The following is a 25,778-nucleotide window of genomic DNA, read 5'->3' as shown; positions in this document are numbered from 1 at the left end:
AGGCGGCCACGCCTGTAGCCTCCTCCCCTGCCACCAAAAACTCCCTGCCATTCACTCAGACCAGGACAGAGTCGCTGGCTCAGCCCCACACTCAGTAAACTCTTGCCATAGAGGGTTTTATGTCTCAGAATTTTCTAAACAGGGAATAGGAAAACTTTGTTTCTGTTATTTACTTATTCTGTTAGGGAATAAATAGGGAAACTTCGTTTCCGATTCTACACTGAAATGCAGGAGCTGATATCTACAGGAGTATAAATTATGAGAAAAAAGTATTTCAGCAGATAACGTCAGTCATCTTTTTTTTTATTTGCATGAAGTCCGTGGGATTTTGTATATTATTTATTGCATTTTGTGTCTGTAGCTTCCAGCCTGTGTTCTACAACAGACAGGATATAAGGGGAAGTCTGCATGTAATGAAGTCCACATTCATAGTGTTTCCAAAAAAGATTTAGAGGTTAAAACCATGAGACAACATCCATCTCTCTGCACATTTCGGGGAAGGGGGACAGTTTCTAACACCCTTTTGCAGTATATGAAATGTTTCCTGTATTTGTGGACTACGTGTAGGACTCAAAGTGTGTAGTTCTCCCTGTCTCACCCTTCAAGTTGACTGTCTCCATCAACTCCTCCTGAGTCCTAAATGCAGCAACACTGAGCTTTAGGTGGGTCTAATACTTCTGAGAAACCTGGAGACATCTCTGATCCAAGCTTCAGCAAAGAGCTGTGGTAAACTACTGGAAGAAAGGCGTGGTACCAACTATATGTACATTGTATGTCACTTAGATGCTTTCTGGTATTGTTGCTTTGGGCTGTGCCACTGAGAATTGCTGCAGGGATACGTCCTGGTAACCTTTCTGTGACAGATGTTAAGCCTTGATCCACTTGTTAATGCAGAAATTCGAAAGGCATGACAGAATTAGAAAGCACAAGCAAAGCAATCAGAATAGTCACGGTTTGATGCCATTTATCTTAGGGCACTAAAAGGATGATCAGGGCAATACCGGAAACATTGGCAAATATTAAGAGCTCACGGAGGGCAGCTGAGGTCCTCGGGCTGGAAAGGGAGGGACCTGCTTGCTTTTTGCAGAAATCTAGTGCAAGATGTTGGTCTACTTCTGTACAACCTAAATTGCAAGAATAGTTAAAAAGAAATGAGCAGTTTATCAGCACCTAGAGGGGGAAAAAAAAAAAAAAAAAGGAAAAAAAAAAAAAAAGACTATCATAATCAGTAAGCACCAAGGTTCATCAAAATGAAATTACGGTGAATTAAAACAATTTCTGTCTCTGATAAGCTAAGAGGCTTACTGGATAATGAGAGAGGGAGGTGTAATATAGCTCAGTGCTAGCAAGGCATTTACAAAGGATCCAACGGGCTCTTTTATTAGGAAATAAAGTGAAACTTGTCAAATTAAAACTTGGGAATAGTTTGGGTGGGAGAAGGAAAAATAACTCGAGAGGTGACTAATGGCAGTGACATTGTTAAGCTGCTTCCCGTGGGGTCCTGTTTTAAGTGCTCTGAGCTGTCAGTAATGACTTGACAGATGGAGTCTGAGGCGATGCTGAACTAATCTGTAGGTGATGCGGGGTTAAGAGGGGGTCTTATCTGCTGTCCTGGAGATAATTTAGTTGAAAAACACAAACCTGAATTTCTGGTATCAGGTCAATGAGTAACCAGCTGCTTGGAAAGGCTGGTCAAATTCTGTAGGGGAGCAAGCGTTGTCCTTATTTTAGTAATAACTGCTTCTTAGGTTAAAAAAAAAAAAAAAAAAAAAAAAAAAAAAGTGCCTGATAGATATTGAATCTACCATGGAAATTTTTGCCAAGGTTTGCATTTCTGTGACAAAATTTGTGAGCACTGCTATCTGACTACAGTTCATATGTTCTGATCCAGGACCGCTGAACGATGTAGCTGCTCATCTGTAGCCCTGTTAGTCCCTAGAGGTGGAACAGCACCCATGCCAGGCGGATTTGAAATAACTTCCCTTCTCTTCCCACACCACCACAGCCCATCCCCTAAACTCCCTAAAGAAAAAGAGCGCCACATCTCCTAATACTTTCAAGTGACAGGCAAATTGGAAATCTATGATGCTTTTATTATAGAATATTGTGTGGCTTGAAACGTGGAAGCAGCAGTCCATTTTTCTCCCGACTTTTACTCTGCTGGATGATTTACACCTATGCAAAGGGGTTCGCTGACAGATCAGAATTAGAGCTCCTATTTTGCTCTGTTGTAAATGATTCCTCAGCATGCACAATCAGGTCCTAAAGAAGAAAGGGGAGGGAAAAAAAAAAAAAAAAAAAAAAAAAAAAAAAGAGTTGGAAGTTTCAGTCTGGAGCCAGAACAAGTAGATTTAGCCTTTCCTCCTTTGGAACTGTAACGATACAGTAAAGATGCTTTAGGGCTTGGTGAAACAACCTTTCCTGTTAGCTCATCTTTCTACTTTGTTTACATCTGCTATAAATACTTATAAATGAGAGATGCCCACTGCGTTCATTGTGCGGAAGCAAAGCCAGCAGCCCGAGGGGATGAGGTGTGGGGCTGTCTATGGGAAGTAAGTTATAGCAGTCTAATGTAGCATGAGTTTCCGTCCTATAGATAAGTGTTTGCTAATACAACTGTTCAACACATCAGCCTGGATCATCGGTTTCTGGAAACACCCTTAGCTCTGCTGTAGGATCCTCCTGGCTGCATGGGAGACACCCGAAGTGGTGGGTTACCACTGAAGAATGGGTTTCTCTGCAGTGCCTTTAGAGGTGCCCCTCTCCACAGACCATAAAGGACCTCCGTTGGCTTTGCTCTGAAGTTAAGCATCTTGATTAGGTGGAGAAAGGGGAATAGGAGCCTCAGGGACTAAAGTACCCCTTGCTTCTCCATTGCTGTCCCTGTGACCAGTGCATAAAGTTTTATATTCACGTGTTTATAGTTTGCCGAGGCCTGTTGTCAGCTCCCACAGCTATCAGTCCTTCACAAAATCCAGCTCACAGACAGGGAAGAGATTGGCTAAAGTGCTTAAGGTGTGAAGTATTCCCTTATGCATACTCGAGGGGAGGCTGAGGGGAGACCTCCTGGCCCTCGGCAACTCCCTGCCAGGAGGGGGCAGAGAGGGGGGATGAGTCTCTGGAGCCAAGGCCCCAGCGCCAGGCCCCGAGGGAATGGCCTCAAGCTGCCCAGGGCAGGGTCAGGCTGGCTCTGAGGAAGGATTTCTGTGCAGAAGGGGCTGTTGGGCGTTGGAATGGGCTGCCCAGGGCAGGGGGGAGTCCCCGGGATCCCTGGAGGGGTTGAAGAGTCGGGCTGAGCCAGCGCTGAGGGGTCTGGGGGAGTTGGGAACGGTCAGGGGGAGGGTCATGGTTGGGCTGGAGGAGCTGCAATGTCCTTTCCAACCGAGATGATTCTGTGAATCTCCCTTACGTATTTGTCTCCAACAACAGTGGAATCTATATAAATGCTGATACACAACCTATTTCTACTTAAGGCACAGATCATGCACCTCAGTGCTCTGCTTCACATATTATAATTTTACCTCTTTTTGCACAAGAAAACTGCAGTAAGCATTACAGCGGCTGTGCAAAAGACAAGTATATGGTTTAAGTTATGCTGAGCTGCCTGACTTAACTGTAGCCAAACCTGCTTGACCACTCAGCAATTAAATGCATAAAACTACTCCATCGCTATGCAGTTGCGCTGTGCCAAAGGGGTTACTAAATCTAATGAAGTTTAAGCCAGTATAGTAAAGATACCTTTGATCTGTAGGTGGAAAGCTTGTTGCTCTTATTTGAGGGATCATGTGAAAGCAAAGTAAGCCATATCCTGTATTACAAATGAAAATGCCTTTCTCCTGCTGGAACGAGAAAACAAAGTTCTTTGAGATTATTTTGAATAGCAGCAGATAGAGTGAGGCAGAGATGCCTTTTCCTTGTTGGTCTTTGCTGTTGCGTTTGGGGTCTGATTATTTTTTGTTGACTTGGTCATTCATCAAGCGTCTCAAAGAAGTAGTGCAAACAGTAGTTAAGCTCCTTCATTCTGTCCCTGCGGAGAAAGGAGGCAGCCGTCGTAGCATCTGGCTCTTTGCTACGCTTATTTTAAAGCTAGATAAATAAATTAGAGATAAGATCGTTCAGAGAACAAACTGTACGCAGCTGCGTGCTGCGGTTTATGGATTTGGTGGTCTGTACTTCTCTGGTAAAGCAAACAGCAGCCATAGGAATCTCTCGGGCAGCAGTGTGGCATCTCTTGTCCTGTTGAGTGCATTGTCTTTGCAATCTTTGTGCACACAGAAATGCACAGCGGGAGATGTTATTCTTCCTGAGAGATGCCCTTTTTGTTTTTACTCTTAGGGTGCTTATTTTCAGAGTAGTGCTGTAGACAGATAAGTCTTTTACAATGTTTATATTTTAGGTACTCTGTATCTCCACAGACTATTTAACTTACTGTTGTGTGGAGGACTTTTTCAGAAGGAAATTTTATTCATCAGAGACACCCCTTTAATTAACTTCCACACTTCCATGGGGAGAGAAATATAAAGAAAAATAATAATAATGATATAACTTGTTACCATTACATATTAAAATAAATTCTACAGGGAGTGGAGTTTCAGTGTCTCGTTTTTAATGAAGATCTTAGTAGCATTTAATGTAAATTAAGTATCATCATTTTCTGATTCCTGAGCGTATCTCTGAGGACAAAGAGTTAGAAGTTCATTGTGCTGACAGCATAGTGGGAAGTGCCAAAATCAAGCACCAGCATGTTGGTTAAAGTGCATTTTGAATGAAGAAGTGAACGGCAGATCTTTTATTTTCTGTACTCCCGCTCCTAGTTACTTTGCAGCAGTTCGGTGCAAAGTTTGTGCAAGGCATGGATTTATTACATAAGATATCTAACATAAAATTTACATTAGAATGCAAATGAAGGAGACTTTATTTAACTTTAGAGATTGGGAAGGATCAGATGCATGAGCCTAACAAGCCATTTTGCTTTGGGGATGGGGAATTGCTGGTATCTAAATCCCTGACTTGTTCTGTGGGCAGATAATTTAATGAGGTCTGCAAAACGACTGGACGTCATCTCCAGCATCTTGCATTACATTAAGACAAATTAGTTGTAGAAGTCTCAGGTTTGAAACTGCTATTTATGGAATGCATACACTTGGTGGCAAGATTTACTTGATTAAAAGATTCGGGAGGGAGCTAACTGTGTACTCCTCAAGATAGGTGATGTGAGACAAGATTCAATTCCCAGCTTCCTCTCTTGCAGTGACAGTGTGAAATACCTGTCTGTGGTAGATATTACCTCTTCCATCTCAAGTTAAAAGTGATGCAATTAGTCAGCTGGTGCAGTGGGTCCTGGGATCATAAATAAATGAAGTGCATTTTGATAAATTAATACAGATACGGCATCTTAATTTAACGAAGGAGAACTGAGAATGAGTTACTGGATCCAGTCTTGTCCTCATATGAGATTATTTCCTATATGGTGCCGAAGGAGTCCATGGCTTCTGTGTACCTGTCCAACCCTTAACATACATCTGAGTTACTGTTCTGCACCTGAGAGATGTGATCTTCATGGTATGCTAAGCTTTCGCTTGTATACCCGATAGGTACAATACATAAAATTAAATGTACTTTTATCCTAGAGAGCTTTCCGGCCTGAGCTCTCTGCACAGAGATCTTAGTTCAGTGGAAAAAAACCCCAAAAACTGCCAAGCTTTGCTATGGAGGTTGATTATCACAGTTTGTGGTGCCTATGTCCATCTTCCCTGAGCAGGTGGAAACAACAGTCGGTGAAGTGCTTGTTGAGAGGTCTCAATTTATTTGTAGTTAAGGTAGCAGTTGGTAAAGACTAGGGGCTGGCCTTGTTCCTCAAAGGAGGAGCTGAAAGACTTGACGTAAGTCTTGAAAGAGCTGGTCTTCATCAGTACTGACAGAGAATTAGGAAGGAGCTGTAAAGCCAGTTCAAGCCATGGGTCTTCAGGACAGAGGGGCCATAAATAGTAATATCTTAATATTTTTTAATCAAAAAAACTTCCGTTTAATTCACATCCTGCCCACCCTGAAAAAAGCGCACTGACAACTGAGTCTGCTCGGTACAAACCATGGCTCGAATGTGTCCTCTAAGGGAGGAAAAAAAAAGATCATTTTCTCCAGGTTGTTCTTGAGTCTTTCTAGAGGTTTTGACTGAAGCGTTATGGAAAACCACCCCTTTCTGACTAAAAAGATACGATGTGCTCCCTGGGGAAGCTCAGAGGCTGAATATGCCCTGTTGACCTTATAAAGCTTGAGAACTACTATATTGAAATAATAAATACCTTTGGGCAGCATTTATGTCTCTTCCCCCTACTTTGTGTGGTCCTGAACAGCAAAGCCAGCAACCAGCGCTTCCAAGAAAAAAATGTACTGGAATTTGGGATGTAAAGGAGAGAGACAACCATGACTGGAGAGGGGGTTGGTTTGGCACTTGCCTGCCTGTTTCAGTACTCCTAAAGCAGCACTGCACCTTCACGGTGCTTTCCTGAAGATACTCTCATTAGTAGGTAGATGACCGTAGTAAGTAAATTTGTCCTGCTCAATTTCTGTCTCTTCAGATTTCTCTTCTGAGTACAAAATTTACCTGGGCAAGTCATCAGGTAGCTCCCCAGTCCCATCTCTTTTACCTACGCAACCTTTCTTTGGACAATTTTAGTTGCAATACCAACCAGCTGTGATGGCCTTCTTACCTGTCCACCTCCTATTTTCACCTTATCATCCCTTACTGACTTTGCAGGTCCACAGCCATTGTCTCTGAGCTGATCACAGGAAGATCATTTTGGGCAGCTCCTTGCTAGTATTTCCTGCAGCCTTCTGGCTGCCATTGGTAGTCAAGACCCTGTACTCACCAAGTCCTACCGTGCCTCCATGTTTTTGTGTGTTTTGTTGTCTCAATTGCTCTGCAGCTTGATAAATTTTTGTGTCTCATTATGCAATTAATTTCAATTGCAATTGCCATCATCTCTTCTCTTCTGCAGGCACGCAACCCAGCAGGAGACTAATAAAACCATCACGACTAGCACCAAAGCCATCAAGCAGCTGTCTGAGGTTGTCAGAGGTTCATCCAGGGTATGTGTCATTCAAGATGCTGTTTGGGGAGAGAGCAGGGGGTCTTATGGAGGGAGGAATAATGAAAAAAATAAGTGGTAGTGGGGGTTTTAAAGACGTTGAGCTCCATGTCTTGTTATAACTTTATTTTCTGTTGTGCAATAAGCATAGCTTGCATTTATAAATGACCAGTGGGAAAACAGCTGCAGAAAATGGTTCTTCTCCCCAAGCTGGATCATGTGGAATTGGAACTTAAGAACTTCGCAACAAAGCCTTGACTAGCTCCCACCTGTCTCAGGGTCTCACTCAGTTTGGGTGAAAATACTGCAGAAATCATCTAGCTTCACGTGAATTTGGCACTGGTTAAAGACTCAGTTGTGCAATGGGTGCACTGGGTGCAGAATAGTTTGAAAGTGTGCCAAAGTGTCCAGAAAGGGCAAATCAGTGGAATATGTCGGGATATGACATCGATTCAGTGCTCTGTGCTAATGTGAAGGATAGGTAACTGCAGGCTGTGGCCAGATCAGAGCAGGATGTAGAGTTTACACCACAATAACCCCATCTGTTGTATGGTCTTCTGTCATCAGTAGTTTCAACTCATACGAACATCGTTGTCACAGAGATATGGAGGATCCCCATGCCTTGACCCTAGTGCAATGCTTGGACAAACAGAAGGTTTCTGACCTTCCCACAAAAACTTTACACCCCGTATGTTCCTGCTGACTTTGGCCTGTGGTGTGCATTGTGGGGAAGAGCAAGAAGCGTACTGTGGGGGGCAAACCCTAGCTGGTGTGGGAGTTGAGGAGAAGTTTCACCCACATAACAGGTGATTCAGGAACTGAAATGAGAATCGGGACCATTTTTTTCTACTTCATTCTGCCTAGCAGTTCTCTGTTACATTCTTGCTTCCAGCATCCATAAAGTTTCTAGGTCAGGAACTTACCTGAATTGGTGTTTTATCCTCACTCGCTTCCTGCCATTTTCTGAAATGCTCTATTACTTCAACTCTGTTCTCACTGTCCTTCCACCTAGAAAAAAACAAAACAAAACAAAACAAAACAAACCCTACTCTAAACACACAACTCATCTCTGTCCAAGTGTTTTTTTACAGCCTGGATTTATGTCACTTGCCAACAGGCATATGAGAGAAGGATTTAAGAGCTGAACCACTCCAGGCTACCTTTGTAACCTGAGGAGGACTATGTGCAATTCAGCCCTCCTAAATAAAAAATAAAAATAGATGTTGTTCTACTCCAGAGGACGGGGAGGGCAGCCTGGAATGTCTGTTCTCCATCCATAGACATCAACCTTATGCAAGCATCAACCTTAATACTTTGATCTTTGTTAACAAGTTGCTTTGATTAGTGATGGACTACAAGGACTGTTTTTTTTTTTCTTTTTTCTTGCATACTCTGAGAATAGTTACATCAGAGCTTGATGAAACAGAAGTTGCTTTCTTGGAGATATGGGGATCTGGGATTTTTTTTTTTGTGCTGATCTCCTGGCTTCATTTTGTGAAATAAATTAGGTCCAAAGAGGAATCAGGCAAGGTCACGTTAAACCCAATTATATTGCCACACAAGATTGTCATTCTTTGCCCTTGAAGCCCAGTGTGGTGCCCATGGGGACTCTCAGGGGGACAGCTTTTACTGCCATGGGGAGAAAACTTGCTAAGTTAAAGGGAGAATATTTAAGAGCTGAAGGAAACAGACACGCAAACAATTACAGTGATGCGAGGAATAAACTTGCAGCTCTATATTAGCATCACATAATAACTTTTTCTGCTCCCTGGTCAATTAATTTAACAGATTTTATTTTATTTTTTTTTTTAACTCTTCTTTTCTAATAGTGTGCAGTTTAAGTAATTAAACCTACAAATTTGGATATAAAGCCTCTAGCCCTTGTCCCGTATATAGAATAAATAGTTCTGGTGGGTATTGGCTGCTGGTTGGTAAGTCCCTCTTGGGGATGTGGATAGCATTGCAAACTTCCTCCCATAAAATTTCTCACAGCATGAAAAGCCTTCCATTAATTTGGAGCTTTATAGTTAGTCCTTTCTGAGTCATTATTCTGTGTATTGCTCTGTATGCATATATGGAAAAAAAAAATTCTTTCTTTTTTATTTTCCACCAGTAATGTACTGCCAACAAGGTGTACTGTGGGAGTTTTTTTTGACTTCCCTTGAAGCTCCAAGTGCTGTTGGAGCTATTGGATCCAGGATGCCCAACTGAGCAAATTGATAGTATTTCAGGAGCAAAGATACTGATAGAAGTGGATCAGCGTGATACAAGGCAGGAGACTGACATAAATTAGCACGTGACTTCCTTTCAAACGAACCTCAGAGGATTGGGGAGGTTTAAATTGGATATCAGGAAAAATTTATTAACTGAAAGAGTTGTCCAGCATTGGAACAGGCTGCACGGGAAAGTGGTTGAGACACCATTGCTGGAGGTATTTAAAAATTGTGTAGGTGTGGTGCTTAGGGACATGGTGTAGTGGTGGACTTGGCAGTGTTAGGCTAACGGTTGGACGCGATGATCTTAAGGCTCTTTTCCAACCTAAATGATTCTATAATTCTATGATTCTATGACTTAAATAGAGAAGCCTATCTGGAATTCCAGGTTTTTGCAGGATGAGTGCTGGACCATTAGATCAGCTCTCCAGGGTGGCGATCTTATTTTGTATGTGTAACAAACATAAGGTTTATAAACCTTTATCTGTAAAATGGGAATAATGATACTTGCCCTGTTCTAAAAATGGTTTCGAATCTTTGGATGAAGAACTGTAAGACTGGGATATTCTTCTGTGCATGAAAATACTACCATTAAAAATTAAAGATGTTTATCCTGTCCATTATAAATTTTTGAATTAAGCAGTTGTCTGAAACAGCTGAAGCTGCTGTAAAGTGAACGTTTCGGCTTTGTAGCTTCAGTGTAGATTCGTTTTTTCTAGTTTGTTTTTAGGGTGATGCCCCACTTGCTTGTAGTTCATTCCCCTCTCTAAAACCTGGACACCTGAGCTCCTGCTCACTTGAAATCTGAGATCCAGGGAATAGAATAATTCCAGGAGATCTTCTATTGCCTGACACTGGGTTTGGTCACTCCATTTGAAATCGGCAACTTTTCAGCGTGCTGGATAGTTAACGTCAGGCTAGGCTCGGGTCTTCTTTCTGAGAACGCTTCTGTTCAAAACGTAGATTGGTATCTTGCAGGGACACGCTCCAGTTAGAAAAACGGTGATATTTGGTCCATGATTTGGAAAATATGGAGATAAATTGGTTTCTGACAATCGGACCTGAGGCCAGGCAGAAGGAAGGTTGCTGTGGCTGATAGATGTCTAAAGTCCGGTGAATTGCCCGTTGCCATCACATGAGGTGATGAACTCTGTCACGGGGTATCATCCAAATAAAGGACCTTTTGTAGATGGATCTTTTGTGCGGTCATCTCCAGCAGATAATCTGAGGCTGGATTTTAGTAAATCGAAGCAGGATACCATGCTACATGCTGCTCTTTTGATGGCAGTAAGGTATTAATTTTGTGTGTTTCTTTATTAACTGGTATTGGAGCGACATCTCCTTCACTCAATAAGCAGGACAGCAGAATGTCCCACTATATATCCCTGCCCCAGAAGGTGTCTGACTCAGAGTAGACCACGCCATAGTCATGACTTCAGTGCTATCTTGAATATCCAAGGTGATTATTTTTTTTTTTAACTGCTTTGGCCTGAAAGGTCAAAGCATCTTGTGCTTCCTCCCTAAAATAAAACCTTGTAGCATCGTGGCAGCCCCAGTGAAACTGAATTTTTAGAATACTGTTTCTGCCCACTTTGAGTCTCCCAACAGAACTGTTTCCCATGGTCACACACAGAGTCTGCTACTTGATTTCCCTCTGCAGATCTGTTAACCAGGACTCTGTTTTTCCAAAACAGCAAGAGCGACTTCAGCTGGACAGGCTGAAGAACCAGCTGTCCGATGCTATCCAGAGATATGGGGCTGTGCAGAAGGTAAGTCTCCCTCTTGTTTCTGCTCTTCCCTACGTGAATTTGGGAACACGTTAAGTGTGAGCAAGTGTGGCTCCCAGGAGCGTGGAGCATCTCCACGGAGCTGCTCATGTGTAGTGTCCTCCCTCTTTTGTTACTTCATCAGTCAAGTGATGTATCATTATATTGGAATACGCACACACATGCAACTGCAGAACAATTTGGCAGCAATGGAAAAAGAAAAAAAAAAAAAAAAAAAAAAAAAAAGTGTGCTTTTGCCAGCTGTGTATCTGGCAAAAATTTGGACCTTCAGTGCTACCCCAGCCTTAGCCATAAAATTATTTTGGTGTGTCTCCACTGTCAAGGGAGCAGAAGTATTGATTGTACAGTGCCCCTTTCCCCTTTTCTGCTGGCAGAAAATGTGTGGGCAGCACTGCTAATTTAAATGTTAACCCGTTTTATAGCTCTGCTGTCTTATACGTCTTTGCCAGAAGCTTTCCAAACGCATCTTGTGGGATGGACCTGTCACCTAGATCAAGCTGTTTAATAAAACAAACAAAACCTGAACTCCAGCTCCTTCATTTGCTTCTTGCTCTCCCGCTTTACCCTGGGGAGGCTCTCCTGATGAGCAGATTTGCTTTGCTTTTAAACACTGTAGTAATGATTCAAATTTACCATCCTCAAACTGCCTCTCTCCCCTGCAGTAACAAGTTGAACATCTATCTGGCTTAATTGAAATACAATGTGGACAAACTCTCGGTGCTTTCTTATACTACTACTGGGGGTTTGACCCATGCCTGCCCCACATGAGGAGAATCTATTCTAATTATACAGGTGTAATGAAATTTGTCTGGCAGCACGCACCTAATAATGTATCTATTAGAAACACCCTGTACTGATTTAATTTCCCAACGTTTTCTGCCCATGGTTGAAAAATAAATAAATAGAAGCACATACAATTGCACTTCGGCAGTATGTAATATCATGGCACTATCTCTAGTGCTATCTCATATTTTTAATTATATCTCTCTCCTCTTTAGAGTCCTAAGTGTGGGGTCTTGAAATGAAATTAGTTTATCCCTTAAATGAGAAGTTGGAAGGATTCAGGTACAAGGCTCCACCCCCATATATATACACACACTTAAAATGTTTTTTTTTTCTTTTAATGTTCATGAGTACAATCCATCTGAACTGTAACATGTAGGTTTGGGTTTGTTTTTTTTTTAAAAAAAACCTGTCATCAATTCAGAAGTGCCAAATTTAGCCACTGCAGTTGTGAATGCCCGGTTGCGTCAGAAAACCAATCTGAGTGGTAAATTGCTACTTATCCACGTCCTAGCTGTCATTTCTTAAATGTGTGTTTCGGTTTTGATAACCTTGTCATTCTGGAAGCTTTGAAGGCTTAATTCCTGCAAGACCAAACTTTTCAATGTGGTTATACTCCCTCTCTTTTTCGAAATAATGGGAGTTTTCTCTATGTCCTTTTCTTTAAAAAGCGGAAGAAGTAGCTTCATATGATTCCTTCCCTACATTTGGACTCTGTTTTCTCAGCCATTTTCCCTGTGTTTTTGTTTTTTTTGGTTTATTTATTTATTTATTTATTTTTACAGAAAATAGCAGAGAAATCCAAAGCGTTGCTTCCTACTGGGCAGAGAAGTACCAAACAGGTAAGTTGGTATGTGTCTCTGTGATTGACAGTAAGTACATTGCTAAAAAGGGGCTGTTTTCTAATGGCACTAACGATGCTGAAGAGCATGGCGCTTCCCCACAACCTCCATCGAAGCCAGTGAAGTGGTTTTCAAATCGAGATGTTGGACATCTCTGGAGGTGGAAGATACAAGACCCAGGAAAACAAGGCGCGTGTAAGACCTGTTTAATTATTCTCTGCTTTTCTGTTCTCCTGGGGCTGTTTTTCCATTCTTGATGGGAGTTTTGTCTACCCTTAAATACAGGGTAAACTACCCTTAAATACAGGACCCCAGTCCTGTACCCCTTTCCCTCAGAGCTGGTCTTGTAGCCTCAGTGCAATCACACTCCAAGTGCAATTTCATAGAAAAAAGTGAGAGGAGGGTTTTTTTTTTTCCCCTTTTTACCCATATTAGAAACTTGATCAATGAATAAATACTATACGTAATCAGAGTATATACCTGATAGTTTTATGCATATATTTAGTTTCATGTGTACCTGCATGTGTATGTATATCTAAAATATAATTAAATGTATGTGTGCCTGTGCACGTAGGTAACATAATTAAGAGTGTAAAAATATGTATGTGTATATATATGCATATGTGTGTAGTCTTGCACAAATAGTAATGCAAAATACTATGTATGTAAATAGCAACAGACAATACTATATATGTAATGTGTGTGTGCGTGTATAAGAAATCTCCCCAGATTTCGATGTGAGGTTTGATGCCAGTTAGCTGCAGTAAGAGTCCAGCAGAGGTTAGGTTGGCCTTTCAAGTCCTACACACTAAAAAATGTTTTAGGTATTTGCAACTGACACCATGCCACCAAAAAGCGGAACTCCGTGCCTAATTTCAGTGATTATTTCTGATATTCTTGATGATCTTGTCTTTTCTTTTAAGGGACAGTCAGCAGATTTTCTGCTTTCCTAAGGAATCTTCATTCCCTAGCTTGTTGTGCCACATGTTTTTTTTTATATCCTCTTTAACACATATAGAAGGAATAGTTGTTCTTTGTAACATCGATGGTTCTCTGTAAGGAAGGGTAGAAGGATGCCACCAAAGACCCTACCATTAGAGCAGGTCAGTGGACCAAAAATTTAATATTAGCTAGGTTGTAAGAAATTAGAGTTCTGCATCAAATCTGGTCAATTAGTTGGGTTTAGGTGGTAGTGCCAATGAAACTAAGGCCTTTGCATGCAAAAGGGCTTAATACTTCCCATTACCCCTATTGAGAATTCCCACTGCCACCGTAGGAGTGATTGTGCACAGCTGTTGCTTTTGAGCTGTGCATTTATAGAAATGTTATAGCTTATTTTTGTCCACCAACTGGTGATCTGTATTGAACGTCGGTATTGTGCTAATAGGATGAAGAGGGCTAATTATTGCATAGCTGTTGTGCATCCCTGCACCTGGAGTAAGCATGGATGCAATCAACTTTTTTTTTTTTTTTTTTGGTATATTGAAAATGGCTGATGACTCTGAAACCAACCTTTTTTTTTTTTTTTTTTTTTTTTTTTTTTTTTTTTTTTTCTGGAAGTGAGCAGTTTTAAAAGTGGGAAAAACAAGGTGTTGGACAAAAATACTCAAATCCTGGAGGCAAGTGATGGTGGGGTTGGAAATAAAGGAAGAACGGGACAGAGACAAACCCCTTTGCCTTAAAACAGATAAGAATCCAACCGTTAGAAGGCTGTAGCAGTAACAATTTGGTGTGCATCAGGCAGCGTCAGCAGAAATTGTGTTAAACTGGATTAGCTGCAGATTGTTTCTCCTTGTAGCTGTCACTTGCAAGTGAATGCTGGTGGTTGGCTTTGGTGCGTTAGGAAAAAGAAGGGGGTTGTACTATGTCCTTGGTGAGATGCTTCTGACTCAGAAATTAGCTTGATCACACCCAGAAGCACATCATTTTCATGCAGTGACACGCGCTCAGTCTGGGACACGTGAGGTTTCATGCAAACGGCTCGAAAAGGGTGAAAGTTAATTCACATCTCATTTAGCTTTTCTATACTTTTGCAGCTTCACACGTCTCCAAGTACAAAAAGAGAGAAATTAATATATGAAACCTGCTGAAGGGAATGAAGTGGTGTGATTGTTTTTTACTTATTATTATTATTTTTTTCCAGCTGCAGATTGGTCAGGACGTGCAAAATTACAGTTCCCAGAGCAACTGTAACCTGACCGCTCTGTGCATATATTAAGGCATTAAATTTAACACCCTATACATTAATCCAAAATACATATGTTCACGGCACCTGATTTATGGGTCTTGTGAGACTGTATAGTGAACTTCTTGACTTGGTGCAGATCCAGTCTTGATTCAGATACCGCTTGCCTGCAGGGCTTTTAAAATTTATTTATGCTTTAATTTATTACAGTAAATTGTAAGAGGTTTGATAAATGTTAGTTTTTTCTGTATGCGTGCCACTACAGTTCTTCTCTTCCATAGGTGGGTGGGAAAGGTAAGGTGTTTGGCAATGCAAACTCTAATCATTTCCCTTTAGGAATTAATTGATTCCCTAGACTCACATAATAGGGAAAAATTGGAAAGTGAAGCTTTGGGAAAATTATTCTACTGCCCATTGTGGTTTGCTGTAAGTGATGTTTAATTGAGTTCATTTGTTTAGAAAAGCAAAATAAAGGCATTGATCCAAAATTCCTTGAAGCCTGAAGTTATATAAATTCTTAATCAAATATGTGTTTGTAGGAATGTGTTGGTGTGTAGACAAATCGATGTAGGTGTAGAGGTGTGCTACTGCATATATTGAAAGACACAATTTTTTACTACGCTAAATGATCGTCGTTGAATGTGAATTGTGGCAACTATTTAAAATTTAAAAAAAAAAAAAAAAAAAGAAGCAAGCCTTTCCCTTGAATCTGTGAAAACAATTTAAAATATTCACCCAGTGGCTAAAATGAGGCCTCGGAAGTCTCATTAAGGGAGTGCACAGGGGAATCCTGGAAAGCAGTTTTCCGTTTATGAGAACTGCTGTTGCAGCATGCAGTGGAGATGGTCCGTATTTGGTGGTACGGTCACCAGCTATGCCATGTATGGGGCATGTGAGCCTCAAATCCTACCTTCTGCCCCTCCACAGACAGACCTTGGAGCAAAGCAGCTGTTCCTCCTTCCAGGCAGAGTCTGCTGTAGGAGAGGGAGTATTTCAGGTGTCCCTCATAGCAGTGCTGGGACAACGTGGTCAGCGGTAGAGGTTGGACAGCTGGGCAGACCTGTACTCTTGGGCAAAGTCCATCCCACAGTGCAACAGTTGCCGATAATAAAATATAATAATGTTCTCACAGCACGGAATAAATTATCCATAATATTAAAATAATAAATGACGGCCTGTGGAAAATCCACAAAACAGCCAATAATCTCTCTGAGCATGGGAGATGAATCCTTCTTTTTAATTATTGTGCATCTAACACCATCTAATTCCCATAGAAAGAATAGGTTACTGGGCTCAAGACTAAGTTCAAGTGATATTAAACCCGGTAGCAGACTGGGCTAGGCAGTGCCTAGCAGGGGCAGCCCATTTTCTACATTCTCATGGCATCTGCAACACGTCTTTGGGCCACCTCCGTCTTGCCTGGATCCTCATTGACCACACTTATCCATTCTATCCTCTCAGCTAATGAGGAGGGAAGTGGGCTTTCTCACCATATAGACTTTGTGGGTGGTTCCCCAAAGGGAGTGGGAGCAGGGGAAGCACAGCTCTGTTTTAGCTGATTTTTTTTTTTTTTTTTTTTTTCTTTTTAGAGGAAACTTTCCTGACAATTTTTAGAAATTAAAATTACAGTAATTGTCATAGTGTAATGGCACCCCTCTTCATTTCCTGCTGCTCACGGGAAGAGGGAAGGATAATTGCTGCTCTGGAACATGGCAGTTGCCAAAAGAGATGCCTTTGTTTCTTATTCCGTAAGCCCACTTGACCCATCTCTCAAAGGTTAGTAAATTATGTTTCTTAGGAGGACAAAAACGGGTAATAAACCTCTATTTGCATATACAAGCTTTTTTTCTCCTGACAGCATCAATTTATTCGAGCTTTAAATGGACTTCCTTCTCACATGAAGCATCATTTCTCTCTTTCTTCCTGCATTTATGAAGTTGTTCTTTTTATGTGATTAGAGTAAAATTCTCATTTTGGGACAGCAAGATCCAATCCTTGTCTTTATGGGCGAATAATTTTTTGGCAGTAATATCTGCATAAACCGCATATATGTATGTGTGTGTGTAATGACTCTAGTTATTTGGGCTTCTATTTTTACGGGGTGTGTATCATGGTAGATGCTGTATGAGCACAGCTATTAGATTGTGCCACCATGAGGATCTCACAGGCTTAGCAAACGCCAACAGTCTATTTTGAACGATAATTAACGATGAGTTTTTAAGGCAGTAGGTGCTCTTCGTGCTGGAACACCACCGCTTAATTTGAAACCGGCTTCAACATTTGGGAGAGGTTGTGGGGTGTATTTTTTCTGAAATGCAAAATTGAATTTCTCACAATCAACATACAGCTTTTGCCCCGGCAAATGGAGCTTTTTTATTCACTCATTTATCTTATTGACTCTAACATCTTATCTTAGAACTCATCCCAGTTCCTAATGTTCCAGTCTGGCTGGTGTATCTTAAGAAATCAAGCCTTAGCTTTGGTGATAATGTATCTTGCATGTGTAGTAGTAATTGTTGTGTCTTTTCAAGGTCATTTGGTATGCGGTTACATCTGAAAAAAAAAGTGTTATTTCAATAATGTCAACTTTGTTTTAAATGACTGTGCATCCATTAAAAGCCATATTCTAATCAACCCACTCCTCTGTTCCTAGGGCTGTCAATATGGAGCATTTAAATCACACGGCTATTTTTTTTTCTTGAATTTATTTGTGTGGGCTTTTGTTTGTTTTGTGGAGTTTTGTAAGGCGGTCATTAAAGCAATTTTCCTAAAACAATTTTCTTTTTTCTTTCTTTTTTTTTTTTCTTTTTATGCCTATTTAGGGTAGGGAAATAGATTCATACCTGATTTTCTTTATTTGCTCCCTAGATTCCCAAGGGAGGTGGAATCTATTCTGAATGGTCCCTGCACTGCTTCCAGTGGGTCTGAGAGAGAAAGCTCTTTTCTCCTCAGCATGCTCATGATCTTGAAAAAAAAAAAAATTGCCCGTGGGCTTTATAGTCACAGTACTTCACTAACTAACCACTAAACTCCCTTTCTGATGTGTCAGGGATGCAGCACTTTGCAACTGTAAGAGGTAAAATGAAGAATCTTCCATCCTTAAGGACAATAAAACCTCACTGCAGCCCTTGGGAAAACACCTGTATTCCTCGTGCTGCTTGTGGCTGCACGCAGGTTTTAGGGGGCAACAGGAGGGCTTGGGGCTTCAGTGTTGCATATAAAAAACATGTAGAAAACCCCCAGAATCCTACTATATATTTAAAGGAGGTGATTTGCAAAGGCTAGAGGTCTGAGCTTCCAATAACTTAGAGCCCCTTAGTCTGCTAAAGGAGAAAAATAAGAAAAGACCAAATCTATATAAAGACCAAATCTGTATAACAATGTTTTGGGGGAACTTGCCATTTCCTAAACTGCCCAAACAGCTTCAGCATTATGGATTTTCCTTAGCAATCCCCTGTCGAGTGCCCTGCCATGGGGTAAGCCCACTTTACTTGCCCGTGTCCACTGATGGAGCTACAAACTGCAGCTGCCTGTATCAGCACCCAAGCAAAGAATTTTCTATACATTGGCTGAGTTTTCTGATTGGTTGAGGGTTTTTTGTTTGTTTCTTTGTGGTTTTTTTCTTTTTTTTTTCTTTTGTTACTTTCCCTTTTGTTTGAGGGGGAAAGGACAGAGGCTCTTATGTGGGCAGAGGATGAAGGCAGAGGAACGCTTTCTTTTGTATGAAGCCTCCTTCACAGCAGCTCGCTGGCTTCGCACACGGCGCTGGTGCCACTCTCCTCTTCCCCAGCTCTGAGTCACTGCCGGAGCTGTCTCACAAACCGAAGGGTTGTTTTGTCTGGAATGAGCCAGCCTCGCCACCCAGCTCTGCAAGCACTTGCTTTTATGCTCCCAAATCCTGGGACCACTTTCCCCCATGCCACACCAGTGAGGACCTTGCTGGGAGGGCTGTGCCTGGGGAATGGTGATACTGGGGTTGCACGGAGGGACGTTGAATGACTCGAGCGTGGCCAGAGAAGGGCAACGGAGCTGGGGCAGGGTCTGGAGCACAGGTCTGCTGGGGAGCGGCTGGGGGAACTGGGGGGGTTCAGTCTGGAGAAGAGGAGGCTGAGGGGAGACCTCCTGGCCCTCGGCAACTCCCTGCCAGGAGGGGGCAGAGAGGGGGGATGAGTCTCTGGAGCCAAGGCCCCAGCGCCAGGCCCCGAGGGAATGGCCTCAAGCTGCCCAGGGCAGGGTCAGGCTGGCTCTGAGGAAGGATTTCTGTGCAGAAGGGGCTGTTGGGCGTTGGAATGGGCTGCCCAGGGCAGGGGGGAGTCCCTGGGATCCCTGGAGGGGTTGAAGAGTCGGGCTGAGCCAGCGCTGAGGGATCTGGTTAGTAGTTGGGAACTGTTAGTGCTGGGTAAATGGTTGGACTGGAGGAGCTTCAAGGTCCTTTCCAACCGAGATGATTCTGTGAGGTCATAGGATGAAACTCTGGCATGAATGTGCCTCGTTAATAGGAGAGAGTGCTTCTGCAGAGAGGAAATCTATATTGTGCCCAGAGGCTCGGACAGATAACGTAACTCAACTGGTATCCCCATTACTATTTTTCCATAGCTAGTGACAGCTCTGCAAATATTTTTTCCTATTTCTTGTGATAATTGCCTGCGTAGTTGCAGTGCATGTCTCTCTTCTGAGCTGTCCAATTTAAAGGGCGTTGCAAATACCCATGTCTTCATGCCAAATCAGGGTGGTTCAGGGAGGGGATCTCTGTGCCTGTGAAGATGGGAGAAGCCTTTCTCACCTGTTGCATCAGATCTGACCGTGGTTTCAGGGAGTGCTGGCTCCTGTTTTCTGATGAGCACTGCTTTTTGCACAGTGAGTGTGAGCAGCACATTGCTGCCTCATCCCAGTCAGCACTGCTGACATGGATGTGTGTATCTGTAGACGTATCTGTATATCTACATAAATATAAGTATAAATATAAGCATAAATATAACTACAAATCTAAAAGTATAAACGTAACTATAACTATAAATAAAGTGACACTTTTGGCCAGTTGGATGGATACTCCCCTTGGTCAGAGAGTTTTGTCCTTGCATGCAGCTTTTCTGGGCAGTACGGGTCACCTTCGGCAGCACTGTCAGCCCTCTGCTGACAGCTGTGTAAAAGGAGAGCAAATGCAGGCCAAGATCCCAGACCTGATGAGATGTAGGCAGGGTCTGCAGGACATGTATGTCCACGATGCAGTATCATAATTATAAAAAATAAACCTCTACATCAGTCTGCGAGCTGCAATTTTGTTCACTCTATGGGCTTTTCTCCCCTATATATTGCTTTTTTTATTTTTTTTTTTTTCCCCCCTGTACAGGAGCCTGATGAGGTAGTGAGTGAGTGGTTTTGCCCACTGCAAGTGGAAGTGGTTTCTGCTGGTGCGATGGGGATGCTCGTGCAACCTCACGCACCTCCCCTCCTTCAATCTCATCTTGCAGAAGTTGCGTTGCAAGAGTCTAAATTGACTTTTGCTCTGGCAAAGATCACGCAGCAACTGGAGAAACAAATGTGAAACCTTACTGAGAGTGTCACCTTGCTCCAAAGTGAATGCAGTGTTATTTAATACATTTAAACCCCCCTGTGGAGATGGATTATTGAAAGGAAGGAAATTGTATTCTTCTAAACCCACTTTGATGGCTGCATTTATCACATGATTAAATGTGAACGGCAATGGTATTTTCCCATGAAAAAAAAAAGGCATTTAGAAATAGGTTAACCCTTGATTCACCAGGGTGACAGCAAAAGTAATATTTAGTGACCTTTCTAGGGCTCCATCTGGTTTGTTTTCAGGGTCTCAATAACCGATGTTATATCCACCATATAATTCAAATATATTTAACCCTTTTCACTCCTATGTAGAGGGCAGTGCTGTTACCTCCCCTAAACTGTAGATCATCCCTGAAATGCTGAGTGATGCTCCAGCTATTGCACACACCAGCCCCAAAATTGACCTGTCATAGTAAGACAGACTCGCTATCTCAGACTCTATCAATTGATCACAGTTATTCCGGATTGACTGCAAACACAAGGAAGCGCAGGACTGGTCTTATAATTTGGATTCTTTGTTCCGATACTTAGTTCTGGTGCTCAGAAAACTGTAATCCAAGTTTGTTTTATTTTTCCAAATTAAACTTCCACTGATGTTTCACTTTGTTATGGAGTTTTATCTTCACTTTTAATAATAACACAGGATGCTCAAAATACCTTTGGAGTTAGATCATAAAGCTGGACATATATCAGATGGGTAATTTATATATGGTTTCTTTATAAAGTACACCAGGATCTGTAAGATAAGGCATGTGCTGCAGATGATGCTTCAGATAGTTATTTCTGAGCTGATAGCAATAGTCTGTGTGATAAATAAGATAAATGTGTTCACCTAAACACAGATGGTGTTTCTCCCTTATAACTCTCACAAAGTTCTCAATTTAAGAAGGTGCCTGTGCAGCAAATAATTCTCTTAAGTTTAAAAGACTTCCTCAGTTATGTCTGACTGCCCCAAATCTGAAAGGAAGTGGTGATCCACGACATGTAACATGGGAAAACTCTGCCAGAAAATTGCCAGGACATGCTCTGATATGCATAGATGGGAGTGAAATGGGAGTTGGATTCGATGATCCTTACAGGTACCCTCCGACTTGAGATATTCTGTGATTTCTATGAACAAAAAAGGCTGAGCCATGAGCATTACTCATCACTGCTGCTGTCAGGAGCAAATCAACATTGCACGGCTGGTACCTGCTTAGCATCGCCCATGTGCCTCTTCATGCCTGTAAACTGTGGATGAATCTGGGGGTAAGTGATGCAGCCAACTTATCACGGGTATTCTCCTCTTGCGGGTGTTCGAATGGCCGATTTGTCAGTTCAGCGGCAAGATGACAAGAATGCATCGTACTGTTTCCCCTGCAGTAAAACACAGTAGCATTTTGCAGTGTCGCCTTCATTAATCCCACTTTAATTAAAGCTGTGTTACCATGCGGTACACTGGGATGAGTGTTAGTCAGTCGCTTGACAGTCCTTGCATCAAATGCACTGGTAAGGCCGCCCCTCACTGAGTGGGTTAAGTTTTGGGCCCCTCACCCCAAAAAGGCCATTGAATGACTCGAGCGTGGCCAGAGAAGGGCAACGGAGCTGGGGCAGGGTCTGGAGCACAGGTCTGCTGGGGAGCGGCTGGGGGAACTGGGGGGGTTCAGTCTGGAGAAGAGGAGGCTGAGGGGAGACCTCCTGGCCCTCGGCAACTCCCTGCCAGGAGGGGGCAGAGAGGGGGGATGAGTCTCTGGAGCCAAGGCCCCAGCGCCAGGCCCCGAGGGAATGGCCTCAAGCTGCCCAGGGCAGGGTCAGGCTGGCTCTGAGGAAGGATTTCTGTGCAGAAGGGGCTGTTGGGCGTTGGAATGGGCTGCCCAGGGCAGGGGGGAGTCCCCGGGATCCCTGGAGGGGTTGAAGAGTCGGGCTGAGCCAGCGCTGAGGGATCTGGGGGAGTTGGGAACGGTCAGGGGGAGGGTCATGGTTGGACTGAAGGAGCTTCAAGGTCTTTTCCAACCTAGATGATTCTGTGATTCTGTCTGGAAGTAGGACAAGAAAGGCTCACTTCCATGTACTCAGTTTGCCATAGGGCAAAGCTGAAGATCTTGCTTCCAATCTCTGCAAGCCCGGGAGCTGTTGTGAGTTGTGGTTTGCATACCTCCCTTGGCTAAAATAAAAAGCTTCAGTATTTTATTTACTACCTTCGCTCTGACTCTAAGCTCCTGTATGAAATAAAACTATTGAGATGGATCCTAGAACCTTAACTCAGTATTACACTTGATCTGCATTGCTCCTTGCTTTAAGAAGGATTTTGCCTTCCCTTCCCTCCCATTCCCTTTTCTCCAGGAAAGTGTGAGGTGTAAGTTTGCATGAAGAGATTAGTCGTGGCATGCTGTGAAACAGAGATGATTGCTCTAAAAAAAAAAAAAAAAAAAAAAAAAAAAAAAAAAAAAAAGAAAAAAGCAAACAAAAATAAGCAATTAAAGTATCTGCTTGCAAGCACGACCAATTTCTGGTGAGTGAGGAAGGCGTTTTCTCCCTTTCTGTGTCCCAAGGTTTGTGATTGGTTAGGTGATATAAGGAAAGAGAGTGGGAATGTGGCTTTTGTGTGCAGCAGGACATACTGACCTCTTCTGGAAGCTGAGGACTGGGAAGTTTGATGGTCGTGTTGTGCGAGCTACTTCGTTGACGCCTCTATTCAAGCATGATTAAAAGCACCAGTGAAGAGCTGGGCACAAGAAAAAAAAAAAACAACAACTTTTCCAGCAATTTCTGGGGATGGGGCGAGGGAAGCTGTGGATGCTGCACACTTTGGAGTGCCATCTGCTGGCATAGGACTCAGCTGGATACAGGAGCCGTATTTTATAGCACTCAGTAGAGAAGGCTTGATGAACCATCGATGCTTTCTGTCAATTAATAGCATTGAGATGAGGATAAAATCTGTCCAGAGTAGGTGTGGAATAGGATGTTTTATGCTCCTATTGACGACACAGTCCCTGCTTACTACATGTTGGAAAAATGCTGTGAGTAACGACCTGCTACATGTTCTCTCTTCCAGGTAGAACATACATATTAAACGGGGTTGAAATAAGTAAATATTAATGCATTTGTGTGTATACATATATAATTTTTCAGGTTCCTAAGGAGGAGCAATTTTAGCTTTAGGTCTCATCTGCTCGGAAGCATCAGGGGGTTTGACAGTTTTAATCTCAGCTAGTCTGGTGCTTATCTGTGGTGGAGTTCATAAGGCTGTGCAGGTCCTCCCTCTCCACCATTCGCATCATTTGGGCACCCTGAAGGTGAGAGTAGGCCTTGCCCATCAGTGCGTCTTAGGCTCCAGTAGAGTCTCTCAGGGCCATGAGTGTGAGTCTAACACATGGGAGAGAAAGGCATGGTGACATATCACTGGCTGCAGCATGGGGTAGTGCTAACCCGCTATATAAGGGTTTAACAAGTTCAAAACGATTGACATTATAAAGAAACCTCAGATCATCTGTGCTAGTTCAGGTAATGGTGATGCCAAGTGACGTTCACATGTTGGACGCCTGCCTGCCTGCCTGGTCAGAGCTGCCAGACAGTCCCAGGCTGGGAAAAAGTGGGGCATGAGTGAGGGTTCTGCGGAGAAGTAGAGGGGAAAAGTAGTTTTTCTTTACAGAGAACCATATTTTTTGTTTAAAAATGTTGAGTTTGGGATCTGCAGTTTTCCTTGTGTTTTTCTTTGTTTGGTCCCTCACACCTCTCATTTTGCAAAGGTGCATTCTTTGCCTGTGGGTAGTCATCCGTGTTCTTGTCCTACACTAATCCTGCTTATTTTGAGATGCATTTTCTTCTGAACTTGATATCCAACATCACGAAACATTTTTATCCTCCTAACAATGCTTGTTGCTTCCAAGCCTACAAGCATTGTCCCTCTGTAGAGACCTGAGTTCACACAACAACCCTTTTGCCTTCTTGACTATTCCCTTCTCCTCACAGCTCGCCAGTGGTGCTTCTTCCCCTTCCCAGGTGTAAGAGGCTGGAAAATGTTACAGAAGATAAATTGACCACCAAAAAAAGGACAGGTTTAAAGAAGTGTGGTATGGAGGTTTGTGGGGTATTATAGTAATGCTTTTTTAGACTGTTTATGAGTAGGTGCTTGTATATAAGACTTGATATGAACTAGAGGGAGATGAGTTGGAAAACTATCCAATGCTGAATTTTAGTAGATGTCCCTGCAAATCTCAAGCACTTTGGAAACTAAGACGTTTCAACTTTATAGGGTGAAGATCCCATTTTTATTTTACAAAAAAGGCAGAGGTAGGATGGAGATTGTGGGTCGTGCAGCGAGTTATGCTGAGCTCAGCAGATTTGCCTTTGTCACTGTTGTAAACAGAAAGTGTTCCCAGAGTAGCCCATGACATGAGTTTGTTTTGTCTTGGGGGCTGTGTGCATGGTGTGTTTGTTTTGTTTTGTTTTTCATAATGCTCAGAAGGAAATGGAGAGTGGTGTCTCTGGAGGAGTGTACAAAGAGGAATAGGTTGATTAACTGTCAAATGCAAGGACTTTTGACATGCGAGGAGTTGGCAGCATTTATGTGTGTTACGGGTTTGTTTATCCCTTGTTCAGTGCTGCAGTATTAGGTACGGGATTGGGAGTAAACCTGACAAGTTAAATCAGATACTTTAGGGTAGCCCTTCAGTGAGTTTGAAAGCTCCTGTCGATATGAGTAGAGGAACTGGGGCCATGGTGTCTTTATGGCGTGGGGATCTGAGGATCGATCCTGTTGCTTTCAGTAGGGTTGTGTTGTCATGGGCCTTGCTTACAGAGCAGGAAAGACGGAAGGGAGAATCAGAGTATTTCAGTGAGCTTCATCTCATGTAACTTCTTCATGGAAGGGATGTAGACATAGACAGGAAGATATTTTGCAAAAAGAGTGATGTGGCACATTGCTCCATGCATTTCCCTGAGTTTCTACTGCAGAGCCAAGGAATGAGTGAGGTATTTCATATTTATCCAACATCATTACATTTAACATCTCTGAGCTTTCCTTTTGATAGCCTCTGTTAATTCCCAACATCACAGCAGGAAACAAATCAATCTCCTTGTTCCCTGGTGCAAATATTTAGTGATAAAGTTACTTATAAGCTCTAAATTAGCATCTTCTGAATGCAAAGTTATACACGAACTTCCTTACATACCATGGCAACTGGTTCCTCTTGGCAGATCGCTCCACTATGATAAAGAAGACTTTGGCTTCGTTTCAGGACAACCGATGTGAGAAGACCACTTGTCTGCAAAATCTTTTCCATCAGGAAAATTCCTTGCACTATGATTCACTCATGCCA

General features: G+C 42.5%; 1 protein-coding gene across 6 annotated transcripts in view; it reads left to right on the top strand.

Moving 5' to 3' along the window:
* Positions 1-25,778, top strand: part of TSNARE1 (t-SNARE domain containing 1) — a 505,053-nt gene that overhangs the window by 218,911 nt on the left and 260,364 nt on the right. For all 6 annotated transcript variants that reach the window (XM_026843158.1, XM_026843156.1, XM_026843161.1 and 3 more), the window contains 3 exons: positions 6,999-7,089; positions 10,996-11,070; positions 12,657-12,713. In XM_026843158.1, coding sequence (XP_026698959.1) covers positions 6,999-7,089; positions 10,996-11,070; positions 12,657-12,713 — 223 coding nt within the window. The remainder of the gene's footprint in view (positions 1-6,998; positions 7,090-10,995; positions 11,071-12,656; positions 12,714-25,778) is intronic.

This window comes from Athene cunicularia (genome assembly GCF_003259725.1).
Source record: "Athene cunicularia isolate RWA chromosome 2 unlocalized genomic scaffold, athCun1 chr2_part1, whole genome shotgun sequence".
NCBI lineage: Eukaryota > Metazoa > Chordata > Aves > Strigiformes > Strigidae > Athene > Athene cunicularia.
The sequence above is the reverse complement of the archived record's forward strand: the minus strand, read 5'-3'. Positions and strand labels throughout refer to the sequence as shown.